This window comes from Sciurus carolinensis, chromosome 1, assembly GCF_902686445.1.
Source record: "Sciurus carolinensis chromosome 1, mSciCar1.2, whole genome shotgun sequence".
Classification (NCBI taxonomy): Eukaryota; Metazoa; Chordata; class Mammalia; order Rodentia; family Sciuridae; genus Sciurus; species Sciurus carolinensis.
In genome coordinates this window covers 112,509,431-112,529,323 of record NC_062213.1, presented here as the reverse complement: position 1 = coordinate 112,529,323, position 19,893 = coordinate 112,509,431, and the positions used below count along the sequence as shown (strand labels likewise).

Below are 19,893 nucleotides of genomic sequence, written 5' to 3'. Positions count from 1 at the left end.
GTAGCAAAACTTATTAGAAAAGAAGAAGGGAGGAAGCACCCTCAAGGGTGCTCTTAGGAGAGTGAAAATTCCCTTCTTTGTTTCCCAGATTTTATTGGAGTTAAGGGGCAGTTTCCAGAGAGTCCCACACCAACACCACCTATTAGCCAAAGATTGACAGATCACATTTTTAAATCCCTATTGCCTATGTCTTACTCATGAGTGTCCAAGCAAAACCCACAAGGATGAAAATTTATAATAAGATTAAATAAAATGCCAAGGGCCTAAAGGCAACTTTGTTCATCCTTGCCTATATCAGGCGATTCTTATCTGGAACTTGACTTCACAGACCTTGAGACCATTGAGCTCTCTAGTCTCTGATCAAGGCAATCTTTTTGCTATCAAAGAAGGAGTCTTGTGCAAATAAGACTCAGTCCTGTGAATAATATGCTATTCGGGCTATTATGTCAGTGTAGGACCAGGATGACTTTATATAATTTGTCTTTTTAAAAACATATTGAGAAGCAGGGTCTGAGTGGTGGTGCACACCTGTAACCCCCGTGACTTGGGAGGCTGAGACAGGCAGATTGCAAGTTCAAAGCGGTCTTAACAACTTAACAAGGCTCTATGCAACTTAACGACACCCTGTCTCAAAATAAAAAATTTAAAGGGTTGGGGATGTTGCTCAGTAGTAAAACACCCCTGAGTAGTTCAATTCCCAGTACCAGAAAAAAAAAAATGGTCGTGGGACCTAAAATTTTTTTAGGGTGTAGAGGTGGGAAGATGACTATCATGTGGAAAATTACAAAAATGTAAGGAGGGTCTTCAAAACAAAAAATGGCATGATTTCTACCTGGGCATGTGGCTCAGTGGTGTAGCACTTGCCTAAAATGTGTTCGGATTAAACCCAGCACCACAAGAGAAAAAAAAAAAAAAAGGAAGAAAACTATGCCTTTATGTCTCTGGCCTCAAAAGCCATAGGAAGAGTTAAGAGTCAGATAACAGTTAATTGAATTAAATAGTAACGAAACAACAATTAGTACTTCATTGTAACTAACTTTTGCTAAACAATGCATTTCTCATATCACTCATTTAATCTTCATACAAATATGCAAGCTGATTAATTACATTTTACAGATGAGAAACAAATTTAATTACTCAGGATCATAGTAAGTTCCATAAGCAGCAGAACTGGGCTGTAAACCCAGATCATTCTGGCTCTCATCATGCTCTGGTTGGAGCTGCTAGGGACTAAGATTTTCTTCCTTTGACAGGTACACACTATTTATGCATGTGTGTGTGTGTGTCAGGGGCCTGGGGAGTAATGGGCATTAATCTGAGGGTCTCACACAAGCGAGGCAAGTGCTCTAGTACTTGTTATTTTGAGACAGGGTTTTGCTGAGTCATCTAAGCTGACCTGTACTTTCCATCCTCCTGCCTCTGACTCCTGAATATCTGGTATTACAAGAGTATGCCACCACGCCTAGGTTCAAATTCCCCTCTGAATTAGCTTTATCATATTACTTTTTTAAAAAAATTTTTTCAGTTGTAGATGGACACAATACCTTTATTTTCTTTATTTTCATGTGATGCTGAGGCTCGAACCCAGTACCTCACACATGCTAGGCAAGGGCTCTACCACTGAGCTACAACCACAGCCCCATATTATTTTTTCCTACAAGTAAGTTGAATAGTTGTGTGTTCATTCTCTATTTATATGAGTAACTTTTTTTTTTTTTTTTTTGTGAGTATGTTGGGGATTAAACCCAGGGCTTCACACCTACTAAGCACTTGCTCTGTTGCTGAGATGCACCTTCAACTCCTGAGTTATGATTTTTAACTTCAAGTGGAAGTTGAAGTTAACAGACATGGCTTAACTTTCCAGCAAAAACAAACTTTTTTGTTTGCTTGTTGTGATACTGTACATTGAACCCAGGGGTGCTCCACCACTGAGCTACATCTCCAGCCCTTTTAAAATTTTGAGACAGGGTCTCACTGAGTTGCTGATGCTGGCCTTGATCCTCCTGCTTCAGCCTCCAGACCTGCTGGGATTACAGTTGTCCGCCACTGTACCCAATTAAAAGTGTATTTATTATTTTTACTGATTTATTTTTTGGTACTGGGAGTAAACCCAAGTGTGCTCAACCACTGAGCCACATCCGCAGCCCTTTTTATTTTCTATTTTGAGACAGGCTCTTACTAGGTTGCTAAAGCTGGCTTTGAACTGTCAAGCCTCCTGATCCACTGGGATTATAGCGGTGTGTCACCCTGCCTGGCAAAAGTGCATTTTTTAAAACAACCAATTCTCCAGCATGTGTGGGGAAAATGATAAGAGGCCTGGGTTTGTATTAAAATGGGATGTGGCTTGGGGCTCAGTGGGTAGTTCCATCCCCAGCGCTGAGGGGGAAAAAAAAAAACCCTGCAAAACAGAAAAACAACTATCTTCCAACCCCACCTGAAATCCCAGTATCTATCTCACTATAAGATCATGTCTGTGCCTTTGGCTCATGCAAACTCCAATCAATCATTTTAGCCAGGGTCAGTGGTATCAACTGTAATACCAACTATTTGGGAGGCTGAGGCAGGAGGATTACTTGAACCCAGGGGTTAAAGATCAGCCTCGGCAACAAAGTGAGACTCCTGTCTTGGGGAAAAAAAGAAGGCAAACATTACAACCCCTCGAAATTGGCTACATTCCCCATTTTGCCCCTCCTCTATTAAAAAAAAAAAAAAGGAGTGTATAAGCTTGTGAATTATACTCAGTTAGTGGGTCATTACACTATGTTATTGCTTCCTGTGTGTCTTTTCTCCAATTAATCTATCTTTGTCAGTTTATTCCAGTAAACCTTCAGAGGACCACTAGGTATGGTGCATGCCTATAATCCCAGTGACTAGGGACTCTGAAAAAGGAGGATCACAAGTTTAAGGCCAGCCTCAGCAATTTCATAAGATCTTATCCCAAAATAAAAAATAAAAAGGGCTGGGGTGTAGCTCAGTGCTATAGTGTTCCTGGATTTAATCCCCAGTACCACCACAAAATATAAATAAAGGGGCTGGGGATATAGCTCAGCTGGTAGAGTGCTTGCCTTGCAAGCACAAGGCCCTGGGTTCAATCCCCAGAACTGCAAAAATAAAAAAAAAATAATAAAAAAAAAAAAAAAATATATATATATATATAAAGAATACATTTGGTCTTTGTCCTAGGTTCACACAAGATAACCTCCAAATCCCTGCCCACTTGTTTAGCCCATTTTTAAATAGGCTAGTTAATTTTGGGGGGGGACCAGGGAATTGAGCCAGGGGACACTTAACCACTGAGCCACATCCCCAGCCATTTGTATTTTTTATTTTGAGACAGGGTCTCGCTAAGTTACTTAGGACCTTGCTAAGTGCTGAGGCTAGATTTGAATTTGCCATCTTTCTGCCTCAGCCTCCCAAATTGCTGGGATTACAGGCGTGAGCCACCAAGCCTGGCTAGAGGATAGAAGTTAGAGACTAGTTTATGTAATATATCTAGATCCCATCTCAAACAAAAGTTTAAGTAGTTATAAAGGATGTACTTTGCTATGCATTACAAATACTGACATTTAAAAATAATACTTGCTCCTTTTTTTTTTTTTTGTAAGGAAAATTTATTTAGCTCACAGTTTTGCAGGCTGAAAGATCACACAGCATGGCACAGGCTTTGTGAGACCCCTCTTGGCTGCATCAGGATTAAATGGGCCCACTGGTTCAGCTTCTGGTAGTGTTATTCATGCTGACAGAGTCCCAGGGTGGCCCAAGGCATAACATGGCAAGAGATGTATGTATGTATTTGTGTGTATCTGTCTACTCCACGATTTTAAAGGTATTCGGCGAAGGTTGTTTCTTCCTCTTTCAGAGGCGGCCTGCTCCACATTTCTCAGAGCGTTACTTCCATTTCACTGAATAAACCCTTTGTGCTTTTTCATTTTTTTGTTTCTTTTTTGATACTGGCAATTGAACTCAGGGGCCCCAGACCTTTTTATTATTTTATTTTGAGACAGGGTCTTGCTAAATTAGAGGCCAGCTTTGAATTTTCAGTCTCCCTGCCTTAGACTCCCAAATTGCTGGGATTACAGGCATGTGCCACCACACCCAGCCCCTTCACACTTTTTATAATTGTATCCTGACTGAAATCTTCTGGGAAGACAAAGGACCAAGGAACCTCCAGGGGTAACACATATGGTGCCATGACTCAGACCTGGCTCTGATTGCTGTAGGAACACTAAGCCACCAACCTCCAGATGTCCTTTTACTGTATACTATCAACCTATCGTGCCTGAGGCCCCGCTGCCATGGAATCTCTATTAGATCAAGTGGGACAGAGATTTCTCAGAGCTCACCTGCCATCAAGTGCCTACTCTTTGGCTAAAGCTAGGAGTCTTAAAACTCTCTATCCAAACCCCTTGACAGTTAGCAAGGATCCGGACCCAGAAATGGTTGCCCATCCAGCAGGAAGCAGTCCAAGTGGTGATGTAACACCTCAAAGCTGTAGGGTTTCAGAGTTCCAACTCTTTGAGGGGGTAATGTTAGAGTAGGCAGCTAGATAAGCAGTCCAAGACGTGGGGAAAGGAAATGCAAGCTCTGCCCCTGGATGGCACCCAACTGGTTGTTATAGGGACTGCCTTCTTGTGGTTGTATAGCTCTTATCAATCTGGAGAAAATGGATAGGATATGTTGTAAAAATATCCAACATGACAAAATTGGTGCAGGCACACTAATCTATGGCAGGAAAACACAAAAACTGCCCTGGATAAATAATTCATAGGATGCAAGGCAGGCCATAAAAGCCCACAACACAGAAGATACAAAGTTCCTCTTCTGGAAGCAGCTGCTTCACATGCCTCTAAACATTATTTCCATTTCAGTAAATAAACCCTTTTCTTTTTGCTCTATTTTGGGGAGGGGGGGTACTGGATTAAACACAGGTGCACTTTTCCACTGAGTTACATCCCCCAGCTCTTTTTTTTTTATACCAGGGATTGAACCCAGTGGCTCTTAACCACTGAGCCACATAATCAACCCTTTTTATTTTGAGACCAGGTCTTGCTAAGTTGCTTAGGGCCTATGTTGCTGAAGCTGGCTCTGAACTTCCAATCTTCCTGCCTCAGCCTCCCAAGCCTCTGGGATTACAGTCATGTGCCACCATGCCCAGCTCCAGACTGGTCTTGAACTTGCATTCCTCCTGCTTCAGCCTTCAAGTTGCTGGGATTATAGGCATAGGCCATTGTGCCCAATCCCTACACATTCATTTTAAAAAACAAAACAAAAATATTTTTTGGATGCTGGGGAATCAAACCAAGGGCCAAGCAAAGAATATGCTCTTATCACTTGAGCTACACCCCCAGTTCAAAAGAGAAAATTCTGGCTAGTCTTCAGTCATTCACTTTCTAAACACCAAGGCCAACACTTAGGAAATGGCATTTTGCCAGCACAGTGGCACATGCCTGTAATCCCAGGGTTCAGCAGGCATGAGATAGGAGGATCACAAGTTCAAGGCCAGTCTTGGCAATTTAGCAAGGGCCTAAGCAACTTAGTAAGACCCTGGGATTACAATTTAGTAAGACCCTGTCTCAAAAAGGGCTGGGGGACTGAGGTCGAGGCTCAGTGGTAGAGCTCTTGCCTAGCATGTGTGAGGCATTGGATTCAATCTTCAGCACCACATATAAATAAAGGTTTATCAAGAAATAATAAAAATATTTTTTAAAAAAAGGGCTAGGGATGTAGCTCAGTGGAAAGTTGCCCCTAGGTTAAATTCCAGTACGAAAAACAAAACAACAAAAAATTGCATGGTAAGATGTATACCTTTCTTTTGCACAGTGGGAGATTTATTGTGGAAGAGGAGGCAGGAACAGAGAGCTAGTATTATACCACTGATCTTAGGCAGATTGATTTTATTTATTGTATTTATTTTTTGCAGTGCTGGGGATCAAATTCAGGGTCTCAAAAATGCTAGGCAAGTGCAAATTATATGTAATGTTTCTTATAGGCTACTTGAGGGACTTTTATTTTTGAGATGTGGGTCTTGTAGTGTTGCCCAGTCTAGTCTGGAACTTGTGGGCCCAAATGACCCTCCCACCTATCCTCCCAAGTAGTGGCATATACACACTGTTTAAACAGACTTTTTTTTTTTTTCATTTTTATGTTTTTGTAGTGCTAGGGATGGAGCCCAGTGCCTCACACATACTAGGCAAGTGCTCTAATGGCAAGAAATTTTATTTATTTATTGGTACTGGGGATTGAACCCAGGGTCTCATGCATACTAGGCAAGAACTAACACTGAGATACATGCCCTGCCCTTTTCACTTTTTAAAAAAGTTTTTATTTACTTTTTGTGATACTGGAGATTGAACCCAGGGTCTCACACAAGCTGGGTACGTTCTCTACAACTAAGCCACACCCACAACCTTAATTTTTTTTTGAGACAGTGTGCTCCAATGCCTTGTTCCTCCTGTGTATTTGTTGTTGAAATTTAAGATTGCCACCTTGAAATTTCCCAAGTCAAAAATTTCTAGTAAAAGCTACATATGGTGGCACACACCTGTTGTCCAAGGTACTCTAGAGGCTGAAGCAAGATCAAAAGTTTGAGGTCAGCCTGAGCAACTTACCAAGACCCTGCTCAAAATAAAATGAAAAGGGTTGGGGACATAGCTCAGTGGTAGAGTACTTGCCTAGCATGTTTGAGGCCCTGGGCTCCAACCCCATTACACCAACAACAAATAAGGGTCACTGGGTTTTGGCAATTAGGATTCCACAGTAAGCCATCCAAGGCTTTTGAGAAGGATGATGATGCATTTTTTGAATTATTCTGACAATCTATGAAAATATGATTGAAGCCAGAAAATATTGGCAATATTAGTATCTTAAAATTAGATTTTGAGGTCATGGATATAATCATGTATATGAATTTTTTTTTCAAGGCTGGGAATTAAATCCAGGGTCTCTTGCATGCTAGACAAGAGCACTAGCACTGGGCTGTAGCCCCAGTCCCTGTTCAATAATGACATTTGAGGGGGTGTTGGGATTGAATCCAGGACTTTGCAAATGATAAGCACAAACTATATCATTGAGCTACACTGTGAGCCTGATTGTTTCTAAAGCATATACCAATCCCAACTGTTCTGTTTTATTGGAGACATGAAATAACCCTTAAATTTAAATGTCTTGAATTCCTAATATTTCATCTTAGCATTCCAGGCACTTCAAAGTCATTATTCCCCTATAAATATACCTCTCAGCTGATGTCAGTTGGACTATTTGCCACCTGTAAGTCTGATCTTTCCTGCTTCTGTATATGTTCAGGCTGTTCTCTGCCATTTATAAAACCATCAGTGCTCTTTGTAGCCTTCTCATTTTTCTTTTTTTGCAAACTGAAAAAAAATATTCTCAATCTATAGAGTTAAATTCTCCTTACCACCCCATTGGGAATACCCAAGAAATTCAATGAGTCCTTAAAAAGTGAAAATGCAGTAGTCTGCAATGTGAACAGTACACTCCAAGAAATAAATTTGATCAGTGTCCCTCAAATATCCATGTGGATTTTTTTATCATTTTCATTCTTCTTACCTTAATTTCTTATTTTTAAAAAATATTTGTTATAGTTGTCGATGGACCTTTATTTTTTCATGTGTGATGCTGAGGATCGAAGCCAGTGCCTCACACAAGGTAAGCTAGTGCTCTACCTCTGAGTTATAATCCCAGCCCCACCTCTCAGTTCTTAATAAAACATACTGTTTGAGGTAAATATATATATTCCACAACACATATCTGTATACTCGAAAGCATATAAGTGGGAGAGGTAATAAATGTAACTTGAAAAGGGTCTATTCATTCTTTTTTATCGGTAAAAATAAGACCCAAAGGTATTATTCTGTAACTTCCTCTTAGCTCTCAAACACCAGGAGTCTTCTGTTATCAGTGGCTTTTAAGGGCTGAAACTGATCATTTTTACACCCTTTTTTCACTTCTTCTACCTCACTCCCTGCCCCTGAAACAGGGCAAAGGACAGGTAGTCAGCGTAGACTAAATAATGGGGTCAGAAAGATGAAGGCTCATTTCGAGGACCCGATCCTCATCTCCAAGACCGGTAACACCGCTATGTCTAGCACAGGGCATCCGTTAAAATTGAAAGGTCTGGGGAAAAAAGCAATGGCCTGAGCCAGATGCCTCAAACATTCTACTGGTATCTACAAGCATATTAAGTAGTTCCTTTAATGGTCACAACAGCCCAGCAAAATGTTACCGCAGTCTTACAGATGAACATTCAGGCTCAAACATTAAGACCTCAGGTCATTCACTACAGCCCGGCAAAGAACAGAAACCCCTTTTATCGGAAACACATGGGGATGTAAGGTCCTTAAAACCGTGAACTCGGAGAAGACCTCGGATACTTCGAGGGAGCCCATTGCAGCTATGCGAATCCTTTCTTTCCTGCCCGACTCTCGCGAGAAGAAACCAGGTTCCCCAGCCCAAACTAAAACACGCAAATCGGGTCTAAAACGTCCTACCCCACGTCCCCAAATTCTCCCGGGAAATCTTAACAGTCGGGCAAAGGAGGCCACCTCAACGAGCCCAGCGCCCAAAGAACGCGCGGAACCAGGAAGAGGAATAGCTAGCCCACCCAAGTGTTTCTGATTGGCCGCTGGCTTACCTTGGAACGCTGGGCGTATGACGTCACATCCGCTGAGCCCGCCATCTTGTTCCCAGGGGCAGTTGGCGGAAGAGATCGCGCTCCCTGGCCGCCGGCTTGCCTTCTTCCTGGAGTTCTCGCAGCCCGCGTCTCGGCGTCTGTCTCGTCCCGGGGTCCATTTTCGGGGTCCGGGTTGCCTTCCCTCGCCTGACTGGGGCACAGCGAGGCGGCCCCCTCTTCTGACGGCATTCCATGGAGTAGGGTCCCGGACCGTTGTCCCGAAGAGCGAGATCGAGCTTGGCCCCCTCCCCCCTCCCTTCTCCCTCCCTCCTTCCTTCCGTCGCAACATGGCTAACAACAGCCCCGCGCTGACAGGCAACTCGCAGCCGCAGCACCAGGCAGCCGCAGCCGCGGCCCAGCAGCAGCAGCAGTGCGGCGGTGGCGCCGGCGCCACCAAGCCGGCGGTCTCGGGCAAGCAGGGCAATGTGCTGCCGCTGTGGGGCAACGAGAAGACCATGAACCTCAACCCCATGATCCTGACCAACATCTTGTCGTCGCCTTACTTCAAAGTTCAGCTCTACGAGCTCAAGACCTACCACGAGGTGGTGGACGAGATCTACTTTAAGGTACGAAGCCTCTAGGCCTTGGGCTTGGGGGTAAGTTCGGAAGAGGTATGGAGGAAACTGGCGGAGGCGGCCCCCGAGATCTCAGGATTTGTGGGTGGGGGAAGGTTGGGAGGAAGGGGAGCTGTGGCCTGTAGCCTGTCAGGGAGGGTTCGGGCTGGGGCCGCCCTCTCGTTTCCTTTTCAGATTTTAGAGCCAGGAGAGCCCGCCACTTTCGATCTTTCTCTTTCCCCAACCTCCTGCCTACCCCTGGGGGATGTTGGGCAAGAGGGATAGGGGAAAGGAGAAATGAGTAACAGAAGCCTTTCCAGTTCACAGCTTTAAATTTGTTCCTTTTGACGTGGATCTACTAGGCGCCAACTTGGTGCTTCTCTCGCTCAACCGGGCCAGGGCATGTAGTGACTTCAATGTGGGCCTCGTGTTGTTGGTACTGTCCAATCCAGACAGGGACATGGTCAGTGCGTGTGTGTCGGGTGGGGTGGGAGGGATGAGGGTGGAGAAGTGCCAGTGCAAGATGTGTACAGAAGGCCTGGAAATTTTCCCAGCAGGAAGTCAGGAGTAAGCGGTCTCAGCCACCTGTGCATTGGGCATATTTAGAATTATCTGGGCCCTGGGCTTCTGCGGCAGGGTCGGTGCTGGCTTGGCTGTGCTGGGGAGCTCACCTGGCGCCTCCTCACTGCACTCTTGTCTCAGTTCTTGTTTCGTTAGCAGGATTGACTCAGTCTTGCAGCGAGGCTCGGAGCAGCCCAGGGTCGCAGGTAGAGGTATGCACTATTAATCATGCTCAATCGCCATAAATGCATTTCCCTGGTTAAATGAACAGCTAATTAGATTTTTTTTTTTTTTTTTTTTGGGCCATTGGTTTTGGTCTTCATCAGTAGATAGACTTTCTCCACTTCCCTGCAATTATGTAGTCTTAAAAAATACCTTCCAGGCCTCCAAACATATTTTTATTTTAAACAATATTAATAATAACCTCAACAGCTTTTTACAGACGTTTTAGCTAGAGCATTTACAGCCTCTTGTCTGTAACTTTGAGACAGACCACCTATTTTCTGTCATCTGAACACATGTGGAGATGTTAACAAAAGGATATTTCTCTATTTGTTTTGCTACCTTTCCCCCCAATTAGTTGTTTAGGTTATTGAAGGATTTTGAGATATTAGTTGCTTTTTGTACACAACATCTTGAGGAATACAGTTCAACTCTGGGCACATAAAGTACAGAAGTAAATTTCATATTCTCTTAAAACAGTCTTTAGTAGGTGTAATTGTAATATTGTGAACTAGTTTTTTTTTTTAACTAGCTTTTAAAAGGTAAGACCTTTTCAACATGGATGCAATGTCGAATAATATTTAACCCGATATTCTATGCAGTAAACTTTGAACAGCTGTAAATTGGATTCCTGCTCCATTTGTGGCAGGTTCTGTTTTAAAATCTAGGCAAATGTTAATATAGTAGGGGGAAGACTTATTTTAAGTTCAAATGTTGTGTTTTGAAACAACTAACGATCTACCAGGAATTATTTTTAAATTAAGTTTTAAAACTAAAGTCCCAGATTTTGTTATTCATACATTTTTTGTCAAATAATCATTGAACTATGTAGGCTTCTAATTTCGTACTTTTATTATTTCTTTATTTATTCATCTATTTATTTATTTAGTTAGTTTTGGTGCCAGGAATTGAACCACTTAACTACATAGCCACATCCCCAGCCCTTTTTTATTTTATTTTTTTGGAGTACTTTATTTGTTTTGCTTCTATCCCTTGACTAGTCTTTAAGGAATTGAAACACCATTAACACAGCAAGCTGGGAAAAGGAAATAGTTAAGCACCCCAGGAGTTGAGCAAAGCAGTGTAGTACTTAAATTTTAGTGCAGGTTTTTCTGTCTAAAGTCTCTGAAAAGCAATATAAAATAATACCATGTGTGTGTGGAAATGTGTGTTTAGAAATACATAATAGAATGAAAGAGGTTTTTTTGTTTTGTTTTTTGTTTTTTAACAAAAAGTAAGATCTTTCCAAAAGACTTATTGGCCTCTATTTCAGAGTTAATATTCTTCTTCTTGATAAAGCTGTTTTTGTAGGGTGGTCCTTTTAGCAAAGATGATATTGTATCATGTTTGATTATACTTAGTGTATATTAATGACTGTTCACACTCCATTTCTGATACAGTTTATATTCTGGGGGGGAAAATGGATTGATTCACATAATTAGACTGAAAATGAATTATAAGAATGATTTCTGTGTAAGTGTGGCTTTTGTGGTTTTGTCTTTAATCAGGAATAAATCTGATTCTGGTGAAAAAAAGTGCAAATGAAAGTTTCATTATTTTGCATTTTATTTTATTCACTAATACAGATTTTTAAATCACAAAATAGCAACATTGAGGGTATTTTAAAGATTTTTTCAAATTTCATTTTACAATGAGATTTTAAGCAATTTATAATTAAAAGACTGAATAATATTAAATATATTTTGCAAATTTATGAAAACTAGACATTTCATGACTCCCACATAATGTAGATATTAGCTGTGCATAAAGCTAGTTTAATGGGATTTCTGCTCTGCAAACACAGTGAGGTTTTGTTGAAGCCTAGTAGTTTTATTGGTATTCTTTAACTGTCTAAGAAGTTTTTCCAAAGATAATTTACACACTTAATGTGAGTAAACAGTATTTTTGGAAGAGCTGTTCTGTTATGGACTTGGGCTTACTCAGAATTTTTAAAAATTCAGGATATGAATGTTTGTTATGTTTCTCTTTTCTATTTTCAGGTCACACATGTTGAACCTTGGGAAAAAGGAAGCAGGAAAACAGCTGGCCAGACAGGGATGTGCGGAGGGGTAAGTAGAAGTACGTGCATTTTTCAGTTTTTCTGTGTCTGATAGTTAAGTTTATTGGAAAACTACATTCAAGTGACAATTTGTTGGTGACTCTTAAATTTGTAAAAAAAAAAAAAAAAAAAAAAAAGTCCAGTGAACTGGGCTACAAAAGTGTTATTGTTAATGTTAATATTCCATTCTTAGTTCTGAATTATGTCTTGTTATCAATCCTAACAGGATTAGTTAGTGGGTGCTAGTCATCTATTAATTATTTTACTTTTTTCTTAACTGTTTCCCTCAAAGGTTCGAGGTGTTGGAACAGGAGGAATTGTTTCTACAGCTTTTTGCCTGTTGTACAAATTATTTACTCTAAAATTAACTCGCAAACAAGTGATGGGTCTTATAACACACACAGACTCTCCATATATCAGAGCCCTTGGATTTATGTATATAAGGTGAGCATGCATTTATCAGTGTTTTTAATAAATATTTCATTGTAGTTCACATAAGTTTTTTTGTTGCTGTTTTTTGTTTGTTTTTTGGGTACAGGGGATTGAACCCAGGGGTGTTTATCACTGATGTATCCCTAGCCCTTTTTATTTTTCATTTAAGACCGGTTTTGCTTAATTGTGACTAAGTCACTGAGGCTGGCTTTGTTTATAGTCCTCCTGCCCTAACCTCCTGAATCACTGGGATTATAGGCATGTACCACCTTGCCTGACTCACATAAGCTTAATAAATCTTACTTGTAATTCTAGGTATACACAGCCCCCTACAGATCTATGGGACTGGTTTGAATCCTTCCTTGATGATGAAGAGGTATGTCAGCAAGGGTAATAATTAGTTTTTTCTAATTACTCTTATTCTTAATATCTTTTTATTAGAGGTTTAATGTCTTTGAGAATTTTCTGTAGTTATTTTCTTACTTTCAGAATTAATGTCCTTTTACTAAGACTTTGGTGGATTTTATATATCTTACGTTTAATTTAGTAAGTTTTAGTTTTGTTTTAAATTACTTAAATGTGTTTTTATAACTTATCTTCCTAATTAGTTTCTGTGTATTGTATTGATCCTAACTTTTACACTTGATAGTGACTTTTTAAGGTGGGCTATGCTCCAGATTGAGGTGATAAAAGGCTTATACACAGAATACCAAGTGTAATCCTTTTTTCTTGTGGAACTTTTAGTTCTTCACTCTAACCTCTTCCAAATACAAATATTCCCACTTGCATAGAAATACAGAATTGTAGAGCTAGGCTTGACTTAAATAGCCCGAGATTTTAGATGGTTTGTTAAAGGTGACAAAACAAGTACTTTTAATTCTGGATTTTTCCTTTTCGAGATGGGATCTTGCTACGTTTCCCAGGCTGGCCTCAGACTCCCCATTTTCCTTCCTCGGCATCCTAAAACAGGCATTTGCTATCACCATGCCCTGTTAAATCTAGCTTTTTGACTTCTAGCACACCACACATTTAAAACAAAACAATACTTTTCTTTAAATTATTCTAGATTTTTAAAAATTCTAAATCCAGTTTGTCATCTTGAGCCTGTAGCATGTTTAAAAGTCACTTTAGAAAACTTGACTGAGTCAGATTTAAATCCTACTTGTATTAATTTGCTTACATATTAAAGTCCAGGATATCAAAATATACCCAAGTATTATCCCATAAATCTCTTCTCCCCATTACTATGTATTTTGAGGTTCATAAAGTAGATTCTCAATCAATAGTCTTATTTAAAAAGTTAAAAGAATTTGTCAAAGGATGGGTCCAATGGAAATATTTTTGTTCTTTACTACATTCACACCAAAAAAAAATAACACTCATTTAGACATAAAGAATTTTAATTTTTCTCTACTTTTTTTTTTTTTTAACCTGTTTGCTGAGCTGCTTGATAATCATAAGGCACAAAAAGTGTTTTAGGGAAACAATCACAATCTTTTTTTTTTTTTTTAGTTGTAGATGGACACAATACCTTCATTTATTTATTTATTTTTATGTAGTGCTAAGGATCAAACCCAGTGCCCCACACCTGCTAGGCAAGAGTTCTACCACTGAGCCACAACCCCAGCCCTGTAAGAGCTTTTTTTATTTTTAAGACCAAAATACTTCTCCCTTCTGTCTATAAAAAAGCATGTCCCTCTTTTTGATTGTATTAGGTTTGTTTTAGAATGCTTCTGTTTAATCTGTTTTTTTATTGTGCTTACACATCTGAGGTCCTCTGTTTAAGCTAACTTATGTTTTCTTCCTTAGATATCTGCAGCGATTATATTTGGAAATACTGTATAACTGAACACTTAAATGTGTGTGAGTGCAAGCAGTTTTACCTTTAGCTCTTGTTTTCCTGTTTAGATAACAAATCTCACTTTCCTTGTGTGCTTGCACTATAGGTTTGGGACTGACAATAGCTGACTAACATGTCCTGAGCTGTGAGAGGGCATAGCAAGAAGGCCTTCATGCGGTAATGACCCTTTTCAGAGACAATGGTCATCATGGATTATGCGTTTCCAATTATTTGTTCATTTATTTATTTTCTACATAACTAAATTAGAAACCTCACTGCTTCATGGCAGTTGGTTTGCTATTGCTTCCAGTTTTATTAGGGCTTCATTTTATATTACAGCTGTTAAAAGATAACCTTTAGACAGAAATTGTCTGACATAGTTCATATATAGCTAGGTTACAGTGCTAGGTATGATGTATGCAAATGTATCCACTGAAATATATGTTTAGTAGGTATGTGGAATATAAATTTAAGTCCTTTGTTCCACATAGTTTAGTAGTGTAAGGTGCTTTTTCATATTATTGTTACCTGAGTGAGATCAGGTCCCTTTATGCCCATGAGGCTGCAGGATTTGTTCTCACCTGCATGTATACACTAAGCCCAAATACTTCTCAATGTCATTCATTACCAGGTTAGGATACAAAATTGAAAGTTTTCTGTTAGAATTTTTTGTACTTGATTCCAAAGATGGTAATGTGTTTTTTTAGTATTCATGTGTGTTTTGAGATACTTTTTTTTTTTTTTTTGACCATTAGGGTATCTTTTGTGTTTCATAGGACCTAGATGTGAAGGCTGGTGGAGGCTGTGTAATGACCATTGGAGAAATGCTGCGGTCTTTTCTCACAAAACTGGAGTGGTTTTCTACCCTGTTTCCAAGAATTCCAGTTCCAGTTCAGAAGAATATTGATCAACAGATTAAAACTCGACCTAGAAAAATCAAGAAAGATGGAAAGGAAGGTGCTGAGGAAATAGACAGACATGTTGAACGCAGACGCTCAAGGTAAACACAACAAATTGTTAACTTATTCATTATTACTAGGGATTGAATCCAGGGATGCTCTACTACTAAACTACATCCCCAGCTCTTTATATTTTGAGACGGTCTAAGTTGCCAAGGCTGGTTTGAACTTGTGATTTTCCTACCTTAGCTTCCCAAGTAGCTGGGATTGTTGTAGATATACATCACTGCACCCAGAGTTTTGTTTTGTTTTGTTTTGTTTTTATGCAGTCTTGCGAATTAAAACTAGGATCTTGACGATGCTATAGAGTGCTGTTCCATTGAATTACATTCTCAGTCCTTATAATATGTTTTATTCATTGGAATTTCCTTCTCCATTTTTTAGATCTCCAAGGAGATCACTGAGTCCACGGAGGTCCCCAAGAAGATCAAGAAGTAGAAGTCATCATCGTGAGGGCCATGGGTCTTCTAGTTTTGACAGAGAATTAGAAAGAGAGAAAGAGCGCCAACGACTAGAGCGTGAAGCCAAAGAAAGAGAAAAAGAAAGGCGAAGATCCCGAAGTATTGATCGGGGGTTAGATCGCAGGCGTAGTAGGAGTAGGGAAAGACACAGAAGTCGCAGTCGAAGTCGTGATAGGAAAGGGGATAGAAGGGACAGGGATCGGGAAAGAGAGAAAGAAAATGAGAGGGGTAGAAGACGAGATCGAGACTATGATAAAGAAAGAGGGAATGACCGAGAAAAAGAGAGGGAAAGATCAAGAGAACGGTCTAAGGAACAGAGAAGTAGGGGTGAGGTAGAAGAGAAGAAGCATAAAGAAGACAAAGATGATAGGCGGCACAGAGATGACAAAAAAGAGTCCAAGAAAGAGAAAAAACACAGTAGAAGTAGAAGCAGAGAAAGGAAACACAGAAGTAGAAGTAGAAGTAGAAATGCAGGGAAAAGAAGTAGAAGCAGAAGCAAAGAGAAATCAAGTAAACATAAAAATGAAAGTAAAGAAAAATCAAACAAACGAAGTAGAAGTGGCAGTCAAGGAAGAACTGAAAGTGTTGAAAAATCAAAAAAACGGGAACATAGCCCCAGCAAAGAAAAATCTAGAAAACGTAGCAGAAGCAAAGAACGTTCCCACAAACGGGATCATGGTGATAGTAAGGACCAGTCAGACAAACATGATCGCCAGAGGAGCCAAAGCGTAGAACAAGAGAGCCAAGAAAAACAACATAAAAAAGATGAGACTGTGTGAAAAATTTTGTAAAAGTGGATCACATTGAATCCTATAAATGTTTGATTAAATCTGCTTTTTTTTCCCCTGAGTTGAGATTGTGCAGTAGTTACGCACTCTTCAACCTCCCTGTAGGCTGCATTTTCATTTCTTCTTTTGTGTAGGGAAGTGCCTTTGTAATCCCATTTATTGCATTGATGTTTTCACCCAATTGTTGAGTTTGATACATGATGCACAAGATTGTTCTTGCATTTTTATTGTTTGTTTTTAAAATGTACAGTCTGTACATATGTCCTGAAAATGTTTTAATTCCTTTGGCATGGTTGCCATGTTGGTTAAATTTGTATAAGGCAATAAACTGCCACTAATTCTATTTTTGTTTTGTAGGTGTGGGATTATGGTTTGTGTACTGAAGTTAGCATGGCTGTGCTTTTCGTAATAGGATGCTAAAGACTTTGGGAATGGATCTTGGATATCTATAGGAGAATTGTGTGCTTTCAATGTACATGAAGGCAGCAGTTGTAGGATTAACATTCTTGTCCACTGTACATTATCTTGGAAGACTTGTTAATATGTTATACTTAATTATTCTCCACAGTTAACTTTAGAGAGAATTTATGAGAGGTTAGTTTCTGATGCAGAGGTTTAAATTAGGCTGTGATTTGATCAAAAGTCCTTTTAGCATTCTACCTCAAAGGGACACTGTTAGTATGCCTAAAATTTATTCATTTAGTTTTCCTTTTTTATTTGAAAAAATACATGACATGTAATCTTTTTTCCTTGAATTCTTTCTCAGATTTTTAAAGTACTATATTAAAGAAAAAAATTAATGTCTAAAGCCTAGCATTCTTGCAGCAACCCTATACTAACTTGTAATTGGGAGAGGGTGGGGCAGATGAGTAGAGAAACAGATTCAAGCCTCAAGCTTCCAAAGCATTTTTATAAATGGAAAAATACTTAAATTATGAAACAGCTTGATATAGTGTCCTTTTTTTAAAATTTAAAACTTTTTTTATCAATAATGAAGATTGCTATTTGAGTTTTTAAACAATCTAGAACTGAGAAGTATTAAAAGTAATGCTGTGCTGCATTATTTAAGACTATCAGCAAATTATTTGATAGATTGTTCTTATGACTTGTATTCTGATTACAAAGAACATCATGAGTGGAATAAATACTGGATTAAATCCTTTTCCTGGGTGTTGGCTTTTCCCCCATTTGTTAACATTTTTTAAAGGTATTTTTGTTGTGGAAATTGATAAAATGTCAGTAGAGTTATACTGTGCAGAGGAATATCAGTGCCCAGGCAACAAATGGATTTTAAACTCGAGAGGGGGATTGGACGTGTGATCTAGTGATCCTCATTATTATTAATAATGGCAGTTCCCTCTCTGGATGTTATGTGTCACTGGGATGATCTTTTGATTAATTTGTTCCACATAAAGGGTGCTTATTGAGATAATTTCATTTGGATTCTAAGTATCACTTCAGAATCTGAACTTGAAAGAAATTTTAATAAGATAGCCCTCTAGTTCTCCTTAGAACAGAAGATAGAGGCCCAAAGTGATAGGTTTCATCAGTGCCAGGACTAATAGTGTTCCTGTTCTTGACAGTTTAGTGATCTTTCTGTACACATACCAACATTTGTCAAAATCCACTGATTATATTGGCTAACCGAAGGTTGCTCAGAAGCCACCTTTCAATAGTGTTAAATAGAACAAATAAGTCCACTAGGAAGAGGCTTCCCTATCCAAGCTTGCTGACACACTTGTAATCCCAGCTGCATTGGAAGCAGAGGCAGGAGGAGCTCAAGTTCAAGGCCAGTTTTGGCAATACAAAGAAACCCTGTCTCAAAATTGACAGGAGATGTAACTCTGATACATGTGCATGTTTTATATGGAGAGTGTCTTCCTAAGACTGGGAAGACAAGTGACAGGGATCTGGACCATTTCTTGCAACATGAGAAAGCTTGAAAGGATTTTATGGAGCTTAATATAATAGAGGCCTCCATCAGTTTTACTGAAATGATTTCACATTTCCGTACGTTAATCTTGGCATCTTTTTTAATGTTCTATTTGCAATTAAACCCTATATACAGGCTAGAATATTATCAATCTTAAAATTTTAATATAGTGTCCATTTTAATGTTACTTATAACCATTTGAGTCTGGTTTAGTTTCTTTGTCATAAGGCAATGATTTGTGTGTGTATGTGTTGCTCAGGATCGAACACAGGGTCTTGCTTGCTAGGCCAGCACTTTACCACTGAGCTATAACTAAGCTCCAATTCCAGGACCTCTTAATTGGAGCTGATTTTATGGGGAAGGAAGGAAATGCTACCTGATAGTCACTTTCCGCAATTTCTCCTCTTGGCATTCCATCCTAAAAGATGCAACAGAGCTTTGTAAATACTTCCAAAATGACGTTTTTCACTTTAGGATCATTGTCTAGCAACATTTGTTATTGCAGGGAACATGACAGTATGAATACGATCTACTGAAAAAATGTTAGCATCATAGTTAACTTAAAATCCGCTTCATTTCTCAGCATCTGTAGTCACATCATATGGAGTGGGGGTTGGTACCAGGGGTTTGAACCTAGTGTCTTAGAAGAGGCAAAGCCTCTTCTACTAAGCCATATCCCCAGCTTTTTATTTTCTGGGTTGGTCTTCCTAAATTGCCCAGGCTAGCCTTGAATTTGTGATCTTCCTGCCTCCTCGTGAGTACTGAGAATACAGGCATGCACCTCCACTCCTGGCAATAATTTCTAGTAAGTAACCATTACTATAGTGCACAGGTAAAATATATTCAGGTGTGTTCAGGTAAAATGTATTCAGCCTATTGTAAAAGTTAAAAGCATTTTATATGGCATACAAGCTATGAGATTTTGTCTCAAAGATTGGGACACACACACATAGGTATATGTATGTATGTATTGCAAGGCAATTCTCACATAAACTTCCTTGATCTGCAGTTACCTCTAAATTTTACCAATCTTCAAGTTGATTCCTTGGTTCTTTTTTTTTTTTTCCCCCAGTACTGGGGTTTGAACCCAGGGGTGCTTTACACTGAGTTACTACATCCCCAACCCTTAATTTTTTACTTGAAGACTATCTTGCTAAGTTGCTTAGGGCCTTACTAAATTGCTGAGGCTGGCTTTGAACTTGGAATCCTGCCTCAGCTTCCTGAGCCACTGGGACTACAGATATTTGCTGCTGCACTTGGCAGACCTGGTCATTCTAAAGCCGAATTATTAATTTCTTGGATCATTGGAATTAGTCATTTCTACCCCCCAAACACAAATTGCATCTGCTCTGACCCCTAATATCTGAAATATAACTAAATGAAAACAATGCTTGA

The 19,893-nt window shown here is 39.4% G+C and overlaps 2 protein-coding genes across 2 annotated transcripts in view; one reads left to right on the top strand and one right to left on the bottom strand.

Annotated features, from left to right (window-relative positions):
* The window catches only part of Henmt1 (HEN methyltransferase 1), a 35,772-nt gene extending 26,473 nt beyond the window's left edge, over positions 1 to 9,299 (bottom strand). Inside the window, exon 1 of the mRNA XM_047529946.1 lies at positions 8,651 to 9,299. The gene's annotated coding sequence lies outside the window, so the exon portion shown is untranslated. The remainder of the gene's footprint in view (positions 1 to 8,650) is intronic.
* Prpf38b (pre-mRNA processing factor 38B) lies at positions 8,696 to 16,908 on the top strand. The gene is made up of 6 exons (XM_047529809.1): positions 8,696 to 9,255; positions 12,027 to 12,095; positions 12,378 to 12,529; positions 12,833 to 12,893; positions 15,134 to 15,357; positions 15,701 to 16,908. Exons 1-6 carry the CDS (start codon positions 8,977 to 8,979, stop codon positions 16,554 to 16,556), a joined length of 1,641 nt encoding a protein of 546 aa, XP_047385765.1. The 5' UTR covers positions 8,696 to 8,976; the 3' UTR covers positions 16,557 to 16,908.
* The last annotated feature ends 2,985 nt before the right edge of the window (positions 16,909 to 19,893 follow it).

Excerpts from the sequence above, each read along its gene's own strand:
- Prpf38b (XM_047529809.1), top strand. The coding sequence starts at position 8,977 with ATGGCTAACAACAGCCCCGCGCTGACAGGCAACTCGCAGCCGCAGCAC. Across the intron at positions 12,096-12,377 it reads AGACAGGGATGTGCGGAGGG|GTTCGAGGTGTTGGAACAGG; the intron begins GTAAGTAGAAGT and ends TTTCCCTCAAAG. Across the intron at positions 12,530-12,832 it reads CTTGGATTTATGTATATAAG|GTATACACAGCCCCCTACAG; the intron begins GTGAGCATGCAT and ends TTGTAATTCTAG.